This window comes from Hibiscus syriacus, unplaced genomic scaffold (assembly GCF_006381635.1).
Source record: "Hibiscus syriacus cultivar Baekdansim isolate YM2019G1 unplaced genomic scaffold, ASM638163v2 tig00110946_pilon, whole genome shotgun sequence".
Taxonomy (NCBI): Eukaryota; Viridiplantae; Streptophyta; class Magnoliopsida; order Malvales; family Malvaceae; genus Hibiscus; species Hibiscus syriacus.
In genome coordinates, this window is record NW_024062927.1 from 568,008 (window position 1) to 580,018 (window position 12,011).

Consider the following 12,011-nt stretch of genomic DNA (forward strand, 5'->3'; position numbering starts at 1 on the left):
TTGCTTGATGGGTAAATAACAAAATATACAATTTTAAGATGGTAGGTGGCAATGATTGAAAATAATTTGAGCAAAAGGTGCTTAGAAGTTTCAATCTGTACAGTGTATAGAGATATGGATGATTTGGCACATAAAAGTTATTTGATTCAACTAGGTAGAATGAGAAGAGATAGAGTAGAGGCATAATGACGATTATATTGATTGAACCACAAAGAAGGATTTGAATTGTTTATGTCATTAAAAAATTTAGCCCTTAAAAGTGCAATGATGGATTTATTGAATAATATATCCTATGCCGACTAGGAAGTAGTATTACCTCAAAGCCTATCCAAGCAATAGAAAGCAACACAGACATGGCAAGTGCATTAGTAAACTTTCGGTATAACTCCAATTTTGCCAAGTTTCTCCGCATCTACACCCAAGAAACAGTAGAACAAATGGAAATAAATAGATGTTTTAAAAGTTGTTGCAGTTTAGATAAATAATATAGCTGGTATGAATAACTTGAAATTTCAAAAGAAAATCAACTCATTTATACAGAGCCTATTACAGCCAGGAAATTTCTTGTAACTGAACACCCTACAAATACAGCAGTAAGGCACAGTGAATTTGATTTCCAATAGAGCTTCACGCCATGTTGGCAGATACATAGATTTCATATTAATGTCTATCTGTTTATCTATCTATCATTGTGCATCTATATAATAAGTAATAATAGTTGCAAGTAAAAAGAATCATACCTGAAGTTTCTCCAAAGTTTTTGACAGTGATGAGAAAATCCATAGAATAAAACAAGCATCCAAAAAGGCAACAGGAAGCACCAAAAATAACTTTGCTTTTCCAGAAAAATCATTAATGTTCCCCAAATGTTCTACTAGCTCGAGTGCCTCCGTCGCAATGAAGTATATCAGACCAAGCAGAACTACTTTGGATGTTAAGCCACCAAGCGTTGGCCTCACTACACCAAAACCCATGGAAACCACCAGGCAAAATTTTTGATCCGAGTCTCAAGGAAGAAAGCTTAACAAGGGAAGTAGGCCATAAAATCAGCAATGAAGTTAGCTTCTCGCGGAACCAAAACAAAATCTAGAGACCATGGTTTATCAATCAAGGAAGCGACAGAACGAGCTAAAGGGCTTTCACACAATGGAGGCGATGATAGCAAAGCACGGACATCTGTATTTTCTGTTTGCACCGTAACACGTTCAAATCTGTATTCCCACGCTAGTTTCAGTCCTTTATAAATTTCTGAAAATTCTGTATAAAGAACCAACTTCTTTAATATAAGACAATATAAAAACTACTTGAATTTTCAAAAATACCATTACTACGACAAACTCCATCCTTCCTTGTATATACGTCATTCAAATTTCGTATATGTTTAAGATTTATAACAACTTGTTCTAATAATGAAAATTTTAATATTCAAAATTATTGTTTTTCTAAATATAATATATTTTAGGATTATACCTACCACTTTTGACAAATTTTACATGTCTTATTATATATATGGAAGGATGGAGAAAAATGAAATAAATAATTCGAAGGATCAATTATTGAGGTGTACATCAATAACATTAATGTTACACCTACTTATAGAAATCATGTGCCACGTATATTAATTTTTCTTTTGTTTATTGCCCATGACAAATGAAAACGAAATATATGCCAATATCTAAATGTGTTAATTATATATATATATATATATATGGAATTAATTATTGAACTATTTTTCTACTTTAAAATTAAATTTCAAATTTATAAAATAAAATTATTTCATATTTTATATATTTGTGTTGGTTGTTTTTTTTTAAATAGAATAAACTACATCATAAGTCCTCCATAGTTTTCCTTTATTTTCATTTGGTCTATATTTAATTTTGATTTAACGATATTTATGTCCCTCAAACTTTATTTAAAAAAAATCCATTTGCACCTTCCACTAACGAACATTTTAAAATAAAATTGACTGCTACGGTACTGGCGTTGTGATTAACCTCGTTAATTATTTGATCTCCATCAAGGGCAACACCACCGTTTGACAATCATTCACCATAGCCTCTGCAAACGAGCCCGCATGTCTTGAAACCAATCGCATACCTTAGATGGCGTTCTACAAATGAAATACCACTTCCATGCTCCATGGTTGATACAGCAGCTAAACCTCGAGCTTCATGCGAACTTAGCTTAATACTCGAAGAAGGGAAGCCTTCGGGAGGTTCAAGGAGATCGGACGCTGTCAAGGCTTTCTCAAGAATCTTTCTTGCTGGACTAAGGAGAGAGCCAATGGTTCCAGAGCTAATGATGCAATAAAGTATAGATTTAATGCCTAAACCACAAGTTAAGTACATTATCAAAATACCTAAAGTAGAAATCTTCATCAATCTCGTATTCAATAAAATACCTAATGTACAATAGTTTAAGAGTTGAGTAAACATTCATATAGAATACATATTCATAACCGACACTCACAGAATCCTCTATGGATACAGACATTTCAAGTCAGATAGTCAGCTAGGGCAGTGTCTTACTTCAGTAAGATTTGTCAACTAAAATACCATATGAATGAAACAATTACATATCAATTTTTTGACACAAGATGGAAATGAACAAACTCGCACTAACTAAATAATTATAGACAGCATCCATAGATTAAAAAAGGTACAAATATCCACAGAGACCAGTACACTAACCAATAGCTTTTCCTTTTTGTACATAATTTTTTAGATTAAAACTTAGAAGCGCTAATAGAAGAGTCAAGGATGCTTGCCTACGGTACAAGAAGTCCTAATGAGTTAGCTCTCTACACTTGGGTCGGGATCTGGTTGCTTTGGGGCAACGGCACCACCGTTCATTCTCGCACGTGCCTCCGCAAACATTCTTTGCTGCTCAGCTGCTGCTTCTTCCTCGGTCATCTCGGCTCCGTTGCTCCATTTCCCACCTTTCAAAGAGTCTTGCTGAAATGCATTTCAAGACTACCTTCAGTGAATATGTTGGGATGTGCTTCCCTTATGGAATCAAATTCAGGAAAAACAAATGCAGTATTGTGTTGTATTGTATTATGTTTGAAGGAAAATAGCTCTTGCAGAAAAGAGTAGCAAGAGATTGCCAGCTTCTTGATCGGGAATTGGGAAAAATGATATGCCAATCTTAACATGATTTTGTGGGGTAGAAAGGTCAGCGGTGACAAAAAGGAAGACGGAGATAAAACAAGATTGCTGGCAATCTCGATTTTAAGAAACTATTATTCTACTTCCAAAAGGTTTAAATTGAGGGATGCTAAATGCTAATCAGCAAGAGGACAAAATACATACCATTGTCTCAATCTTGTGTTGCTCATATGCAGCATATACCTCTTCAATGTACTCTCCAAATCCAAGAACCTGGCAAATCACATGCATACAGGAGTTTTAAGAACAAGTATATTTATATGTAGGCTAAAACATGGTATGATCAAGAACGTATGCAAGTAGAGTGCACAATGGTAAACAGATCACTGTTAGCAAATGAAATTGCCCCTACTACTTCACAAGTGTTGAGGAAAATGAAATATGTAGACTATATTTAAAAAAGAGGGGCGGTAAAGCCATATCTTGATAAGAAAACAACAATTTCCTTTTCAGGGACTACTTGATAAATGGAATTGATAAAGATGGTGCAAGATTTCTTATTAAAAAAATTATAAAATTCCATCAATATTTACCAAGGATTGGAAGCAGACAAAGTGCCTCCAAGATAAAGACGCTGCTGAACCATAACAGCATATGCAAAAGACCTATTGAAGGCATTGCTTTCTCAACCTTAATAAAGCAATGTACAAAAATAGCACACATAAAGGACTAAATTGAAATGCAAAAGTAGGTTGAGGGGAAAGTAACCTCTAAAGCCTTGAGTACATGCTCGGGTGCTATTGTTCGTCTATCCTCTCTGTTACAAACTTCATTGGACTCTGATGAAATAAGATTAATAAACTCTGCAAGAGGATTGCAATTTTCATTAGTTACAAGAAAGAAGTAATACAATACCATCATTATATTATGGTTAGAGACTAAAATTCCGCTGATGTAAAAAATGACAAATGAATATAAGATGGTGATATACTTGCCAAACAACATTCTAACAAGAAAAGTTTTCAACCAAAATCTTCAATAACATGAAAAAATGTTATCAAATTGACCAAAACAAATTCATACCACGATAGAAGGTAAACTTTTGGTTTAAAAGTCACATGTTTGGGGCAAATAAATCAATAATAATATGCAAGTCAACACAAAAAGAATAATGGTCAACTGATCACTATCAGAAAAGTCAACACTCAGCAGTGGAGAAACATTTGAAAAAATAATTGATTTCGTAACAATTAAAAGAAGACATAGAGGCCACAGATACCATAAACTGGTACTGATTAAAAAGAGACGAAAAATTATACTTATCATCTTACCTACACAACACTCAATCAAAAGATCTTGAGCATCTCTTGCAACACGTACATCTGGTGGTAACATTTCCTTTATAATTTTGGTCATAGTTGCTGCAAAAAGCAAAGATTTATAAATAATTTGTACCATAAAGCAAAGAAACAAATCTAAACTAAACAACAGGGCCTAGGGAAAGCCATGGGCGGACAAGTTATGGGATTAGTATAATTTGCAAGCACACAAGGGAAATTTACCCGATTCTCTTTTTATAACATTGAACAACAAAAGAAAAACAAAATCCCAAATCATTGCACCAAAAGCGAACCATGTAAACTGTTTCAAACATTACAGCCTTGTTATTAGCTCATAGACTCCATTTCACTATGCAACACAAGTTCACCAGAGGAAAAAAAATCTACCAGTCTCAGTTTAATTGTCCACATACTCAGACTGTTTCCCAAAGCCCTGACTAGTAGTGAAATCAATTCATTTCTAAATATACTCAACTGTTGATCCTCAAAATCATCACATTCCCCAACCAGCATAATATTCCCCTACACAAGCTCTAGACAAGAACCTCTTTAGGACTGTAGATAGAACAACCAACCAATGCCGTTTTAAGAAAAACTGGAAAGCCAGTTGATGCCTTTGACAGACAAAACATTCAGATAGACAACTCCTCCCATGAATCTAAAAGTTCTCACAGTAAAAAGCTAGCATAAAAAAGACTTAAGTTCGAAAGCGAAATTATCCTTCACATCATGAATGATGCATCTTTCTTGAATTGTTGAATTTGATTAATACTTTGGATTAAAAACCTAAATATTTTTTAAGGGTAACTCGTTCACTTATTCACTAGTAGCTCAAAGCATCAGTTGACGTAGATAATACAAAACCTGAATTAAGCAACGAAACTGGAAACTGCTATGATTTACCATTCTTAGCTAATTTTGATAGAAACTATAAAAACCCTAGCAAATTCAAGACTTAAAATTCATAAATTTAGCAGACAATAAGAGAATAGCAATAATGAATAGGAAAATTTTAAGGGAAAACAAATGAAATATCATCAAAATTCACCGAATAACTAAATATAAACGAAACGGAAATTAGGACAAGAAAACAGAGTAGAGAAGAAAGTAAATTACCTTTGGGAAGCGAAGCGTCCTCCTTCGACTTCCCTACGATATCCATCGGCTCCATCTTCAAATATTCTAAACAAAAAAAAAAAGTCAAAATCCAACAGAGAATAAACAGATCCAAAATGTGAAAAAGGAGGAAATTCGGGGGAGCAACAGACTCACCGAGTTACTGAGTGAAGACGCGGGGGATTATCTTCGCAGAAGGGAAAACACTAAAACGAGTGAAGCGATTCGTGATCCGAGTCGAGTTGGCGATGAACACGAAGGAAGACATGGTTGATTTATGGAGTTATCAGAGATGCTCATTGGCTCTTCACGATAAGAGAGGTGGCTCTCGATCGCAGCCGATTACGGGAAAAAGTATAACAAACATTCAAGGGAAGCGCGAGGGACTCACGCGCCTTTCTTAAAGCGCATTTGGAATATTCGCGGAATTAGTGGATATAATGGTTGGTTCGTGTTTGAAACTCCGTTGTTAAGCGCGTTGCGCATTGTGGTTTATCTTCAAACTTCAATAATCTATCTGATTTTTTTTTCTTCTTTTTTCCCTTTGGTTTTGATCGATGCGGAAATTAAGACTTTGTTAATAAAAGTGTTCGACGAAGTGCAAATGAAATAGACTCTCGACTTCTCCACGTCTGCTTATTTACTCCTTTTAGTTTTAGGATAGTTCTCATTCAGTCATTCTAGGCTTTTTTTTCTTTCCATACCACATATTAATCTAAAAATAACTATGTAAATGGCTTGGTGGTTAAGTATGATATTTTTTATGGTACGATTTTTAGATTAAGTTTTTATTGTGCGATTTTTTTGTTTTTATGATAAGTTTATTTTAGTATTTGACACGTTTATTTCTATCTTTTGATATGTTTTTGAGTTGTTGATTTATTTTTATCGTTTATTTTTATCTGAGTTGGATTTGACGTCATCCCAGTTAGATTGTGCTAATTTGTTATTTCGTTGATATTTTATATTTTGGACTCTCAAATTAGATTTGGATACGCAGCATGCGTTTGTAGATAACTTTCTCATGATATTTGACTCTGATTAGTATTTGTCGGTGCCCTTTCAATAATTAATTCTTCTGTTGTCATTCATTTTGTCGTATCACATTGTCTTTGTATGATCCTTGTATAATCTTAAGTTGTTAGTTTCTCGTGTTAATGGTTATATAATAATATCCCAATATGTCTCCGAAGAAATTGTTTATATCAACATACTTGTCTTTTTTGAGATAGTCGTGATTGTAAATTCTTTTGATGAATATAATTACTATGAAAACTCCATCTTTAATATGACTGATATTTAGTCACTATGATAATGTCAAATGGTTGTGTGATATTTTGATTGATCGATTTAATTTTTATTTCAATTTTAACTAAATTTTGAACATTTAATGTATATCTTTAATTCAATTTATAATTAAATTAATTTCGGGTTTAAATCATCTAATATTTTTTATTGTTGTTTTGGGTTTGTAAAATCCTCACTTCTTTTAAGTTTTTTTGTTTAGCCCCTGACCCGAACTCTATGTCCCACGGGCCCTGATCTAATCTAAGTTGTTAATGTAAATTCACTATCTTTGTAATATCCATCATTTTTTCATGATAAAAAAACAATATCTCATTTGTTGTGTAAATGAGATATTTATATTTACATATATTACTTTGAGTTTGGTAAATATAATTCAAATTTAATTGTATTATCATTAAGTTTAGTTTAAATGATTTATAAATATGATTTTAAAATATGATATAAAAGAATTTATCGAATGACTTCGGTAGTAGAAGAGAATAATATTATTCTCCTTAGAGGATCTGAGTTCAAATAACTACGTCTACAGGTGTGTACTGTCAATAAACTAAAAAATTATAAATATATACTACATTGAAATCATATCCGCTAGAAAATAAGACTCTTGCAAAACAAAAGCGTTAGCGCTGACTAACAATTAACAAGTAATAATAAAAAGAATAGGATGATTTATTGTGTTGTGGCCTTGAAAATAATTTCGGTCGAATTTGTGTAATCTCAATTGTATACATGCCTTAGAAGTAGCATACTGATAAGATAGTTAAATAACAATTATCCATTCTAATCACTCCTATATATGCGTAACCCAATTCCCTGAAATTAATCTCTCATTGTTTAAATTATTAACAATTTTAAACTATTAAAAAATATGATATATTAATTTTTATCGATAAATATTACACGTAAAGATAAAATATATTAAAATTTTAAAAAACTTTAAGATAAAAAGTTATAAATTTTGAATATTAATAGTAAAAAATATAAATATATTAAAAGTTAATTTAGTTTCCATATTAGGGAGTCCATAATGAGAGGCAATAGTGTGCTTGCAAGTTGAGAAATGATGGGAAAGTCAATAAAAACACACATTTAACAAATAATTTATTAGGTGTGATTGTATACCAAATTTTGGTAGCTCTCAATCATTTTCTTTTGGCGGAGACTAACACATAAATAAATAAGAAAGTTCATTTCAACTCTTGTGGAAGACAGCCCCAAAAGGAACATATAGTGGGGAAAAATGAGTATTTGACCTAAAAAAAAAGGTAAAATCCCATTAATAGAATAATACATGTTTTTTAAGAATATTTTGAAAATAAAATTGAAATTATAATATTCAAATTATAATAAATATTTACGATAAAAATTGTTAACTAAACACTTAATGAGATATTTGCTTAAAATAATTAAGAAATTAGTCACCTAATATTATTTCAGGAGCATATATAAAGAAAATATGAAAACTCCATCCAAACAAAAAACTCGAACAAAAAAATAGATACGAATAAACCTGACTACTATAACAAACGAACCATAATAGAAGATTAAACTACTGAAAAACTACTGATAAAACGTAAATCAGAGTCAAGCATCGTGAGATAACTATCTAAAATCGCAAGTTGCGTATCTAAATCTAATTTGAGGGTCCAAAGCAAGAAAGTTCAGCAAGATAACAAATGGACGCCATCTCAATCAATTGCAACAACATCAAATTTAACACTGATAAAAAGAAACGACAAACGATCGAAAAAAATATTAAAAAATACCGAAAAGGCAGAAAAAAACGTACTATAAAAATAGAAAAAATCGTGTCATAATTATTAGAAACAAAGAAGAAATAAAGATGTAAAATAAAAAGAAATGGTTTTGAGCGTCTTGTGGTTCAAACGAATAATGCGGAGATTCATGATCTCGTCTCCACCGGCACCGAGAGCCCATTTTCTCTAGTTAGATCTATTGTTGGATTACGTGCTAAAGCTTGGTTCGTGGATTTCAAGCTAATTCGACGAGAGGCAAATATGGCAGCAGACTTTATGGCCAAACTAATGGATTTCCATGCTTCTTCTTGATTTGCCTCCGGTTGATCTTCAAGGTATTCTTGTTCGAGATGTTTTCGGACTTCCTTATAGACGCATAAAACATTGATGTACTGGCTTCAGCCTCATCTCCCATAAAAAAAACTGAAATATCAACTACAACAACTAACACCCAGACATATACCACCACCTACTAATAAAAAAATGAAAAAAACAAACGACGGGGCAGGTTATTATATCTATTTTTAAAATAAATATAATTACCTTCTCATTTTCACTCCCTATATTTTCAAGCTATAGCTTAAATATTTATAATCAAATTTATTTTACATAATATGCCTATTTTAATCCTAATCTTAAAAGATAAAATCTCAAATTCTAGAATCTTAAATTTTAAACTCTAAACCTCTAAATCATAAGTAGGACCTAAATTTTTGGGGACAAAATTCATAATATATTTTACACTTTGGCCCTTTTTATTTCTTCCATGACTGCCATGAATTTTTCATTTCTTTTACTCCAGTCATAAAGTTTTTATTTCTTTCATTCTGACCCATAATTTGATAAAAAGCACCAAAATTGTCTAGAAAGAACGACGACCTTGGGAAAATTGTTATTACTGCACGACGAGTTTGAGATACAATATAAAATATTTCCCTATTCCCTAAATAAACCCAAACCAGCTTTAATTCATTATTCTTTTTCAACTGCATTATTGTCCTAATTTTGCTTAGAAAGATGGAATACTTATTTTCTTATCTTTTTAGTTTAAATTCAATCCAAGATAAAAAGTAAATAAATAAAAGAAAATCATGTTCAAGTTTCCCTGCTTACCAAACCGGGCGGCTAATTGCAACCAACCCAATTGATAATAAATCTACATGAAAGGCTCTTTTTTGAAAATTAGACCGGATCGGTCGGTTCAACCAGTTTAATCGAAAATTGTTGTCTAGTTCAGTTCAATTTAAACCGGTTGAATCGCTACTAGTGAACCGGTCAGAACCGGCCAGAACCGTTGAACCGTTCGAATCGGACCGGCTAAAAACCCGAAAAACCCGGAAAAAATCGGATTTTTTTTTTAAAAATTAAACCAAACGTCGTTTGTTAAACGAACCAAGTCGATCTCGAGTATTGCTGAGCTCGACTCGAACTTGAAAACTTTAAAAGTAAGCTCAACTCCACTCAAACTCACAAGTTAAAAATTATCAAGTTTAACTCGAACTCGAAATATAATATTGAAACTTGAACTCAAAAAAGGTTTGAACTAAAAAAAATTTAGAAGCTCAATTGAAGCCTAAAATTCGAGCTTGATTGAAGTGAAAGAATAGTTCACTCAATGCTCACCAAAAGGCTCTATGATTTTGAATGCCAAATTACCTCTATTATTTATAGAAGTTAGTTGTGATGCTCTTCTATGTTTCTTAGCAATGTGTGATTGTTTTGTTCTTATATTTTTACTCTTTAGACTTTTGGGATGCTCTTCTATGTTTCTTAGCCATTTGAGATTGTTTTAAAAAAAAATTAAACCAAACAATATCATTTTGTTATGATTTTTAGCCTCAAATTTATTTTTAATTATAGTTATATAATTATATTTATTATTTAATATGTTTTACCTTAAATATTATGTTGTAGTTAATTTGAATCATTTTGTTTCATTTGATTTTATGGTTTTTAATTTATATATGTTATGACTTGCTTTGAATATGACTTGTGATATAAAAATTATTTTTTATTAAATATTTTTGGTATTTTTATTTAATTTTTTAAATAATTATGACGTCGTCCGGTTCTTCCGAGCGGTCGGACCGATTCGACCGGTTGAACCAATGGACCAGTAACATTACCGGTTCGCTAACCGGTCCGGTTCTGAAAACCATGATGAAAGGAGAAGATTTATGTTTCAACTTGATCTTGCCACGTGTAGAATATTAGTTCAATCAGGCGGTGCCAACCCATTTTGTTTCTCTAATTATTTAGCAAAAACTATAAAATTTGGTATATTTACACATTCTTAACTTAAGTATGATGTTCATGTTTAAAACATTATAAATTAATATAAATTAATGATTGTATAAGTTTTAAAATTTGTATTTTTCTTTTAATTTTAAGGAAATTATATTAAAAATTTAAGGAGTAAAACTATATAATAATTTATAATTTATAAAGGCATAATACAAAAATAAGTGTTGAAATAATGTCTCGAAAAACGTTTTAATGTCTAAAAAAATTTCTCTAATATTTTCATCAGAGCATTTTTAGGTGCATGAATCATAATAACTGTTAAATTTGACAGTTAAGTTACACATGTCACTTTTAATAATTTTGAGAATTTATTTAAAAAATTAAAATTTTTTATTATTAAAAAAACCAATCACCCCTCCCCTTTTCAATTCTCCCATTCTCCTTTCCTCTTTCGTAGTCAACGATCGGCCAGTCGAGACTGTCACCTCCACCTTCATCAACACATGTGTCTACCCACGATTAAACCCCTTTGACTTTTTATCGTAAATTGTCAACGTTTACCGTTGAGAAGCGTTTAAAGGTTCATCGAATTTTAAGTCACAGTCGTTGTTTTTTGTCGATTTCAACTGATTCCAACATTTATAAGTCACACCGTTACCATCAGTCGAACTATCGTGCAATTTAGATCAAAACCCACATGTTTGAAGGTGATGGTGGTCGGAGATGACCGACGATGGTTTGTAATTGGAGTTAAAATGAGATATTTTAGTTTTTTGAGTTTTTTTTTATAATTTCATTAAAATTTTGGTTTTTTATAAATAAATTAAGTTTTTAATTTTTTTAAAATAAAATTATTTTATTATTAAAAAATTTAAAAATATAACTGTAGACACCCGTTTTTGTCCGGGTCTTTCTTATCTAATTTAATTTTAATTTTATTATTATTATTATTGTTATTTATTATTATTATTATATTAATTACATATTACAATATTTTGGCAGGCCAAAGCCCATTACAACCGGCCCAAACAGGACCCAACATTGCTAGGGTTTCACCCTATCTCACCAACCCATCAGATTAGGGTTTCAAACACTAAAACAAATTAGGGTTTAACCCTAATCACAGCCGCCGACCT

At 31.6% G+C, this 12,011-nt stretch overlaps 2 protein-coding genes across 4 annotated transcripts; both read right to left on the minus strand.

Moving 5' to 3' along the window:
- Positions 1 to 253: 253 nt before the first annotated feature.
- LOC120148023 (transmembrane protein 87A-like) lies at positions 254 to 1,002 on the minus strand. Its single transcript, XM_039161226.1, has 2 exons — positions 741 to 1,002; positions 254 to 412 (listed from the first exon to the last, which is right to left on the minus strand). Exons 1-2 carry the CDS (start codon positions 972 to 974, stop codon positions 254 to 256), a joined length of 393 nt encoding a protein of 130 aa, XP_039017157.1. The 5' UTR covers positions 975 to 1,002.
- A 1,575-nt stretch (positions 1,003 to 2,577) lies between these two features.
- LOC120148022 (protein Dr1 homolog) lies at positions 2,578 to 5,868 on the minus strand. 3 transcript variants are annotated; one of them, XM_039161223.1, is made up of 7 exons: positions 5,723 to 5,856; positions 5,567 to 5,632; positions 4,442 to 4,531; positions 3,879 to 3,973; positions 3,315 to 3,383; positions 2,762 to 2,957; positions 2,578 to 2,717 (listed from the first exon to the last, which is right to left on the minus strand). In XM_039161223.1, exons 2-6 carry the CDS (start codon positions 5,619 to 5,621, stop codon positions 2,796 to 2,798), a joined length of 471 nt encoding a protein of 156 aa, XP_039017154.1. In that variant the 5' UTR covers positions 5,622 to 5,632; positions 5,723 to 5,856; the 3' UTR covers positions 2,578 to 2,717; positions 2,762 to 2,795. The 3 variants fall into 3 exon arrangements, with proteins under 3 accessions (XP_039017154.1, XP_039017153.1, XP_039017156.1); XM_039161222.1 differs by having other exon boundaries at positions 2,578 to 2,957; positions 5,723 to 5,854; XM_039161225.1 differs by lacking the exon at positions 3,315 to 3,383 and having other exon boundaries at positions 2,578 to 2,957; positions 5,723 to 5,868.
- Positions 5,869 to 12,011: the final 6,143 nt, after the last annotated feature.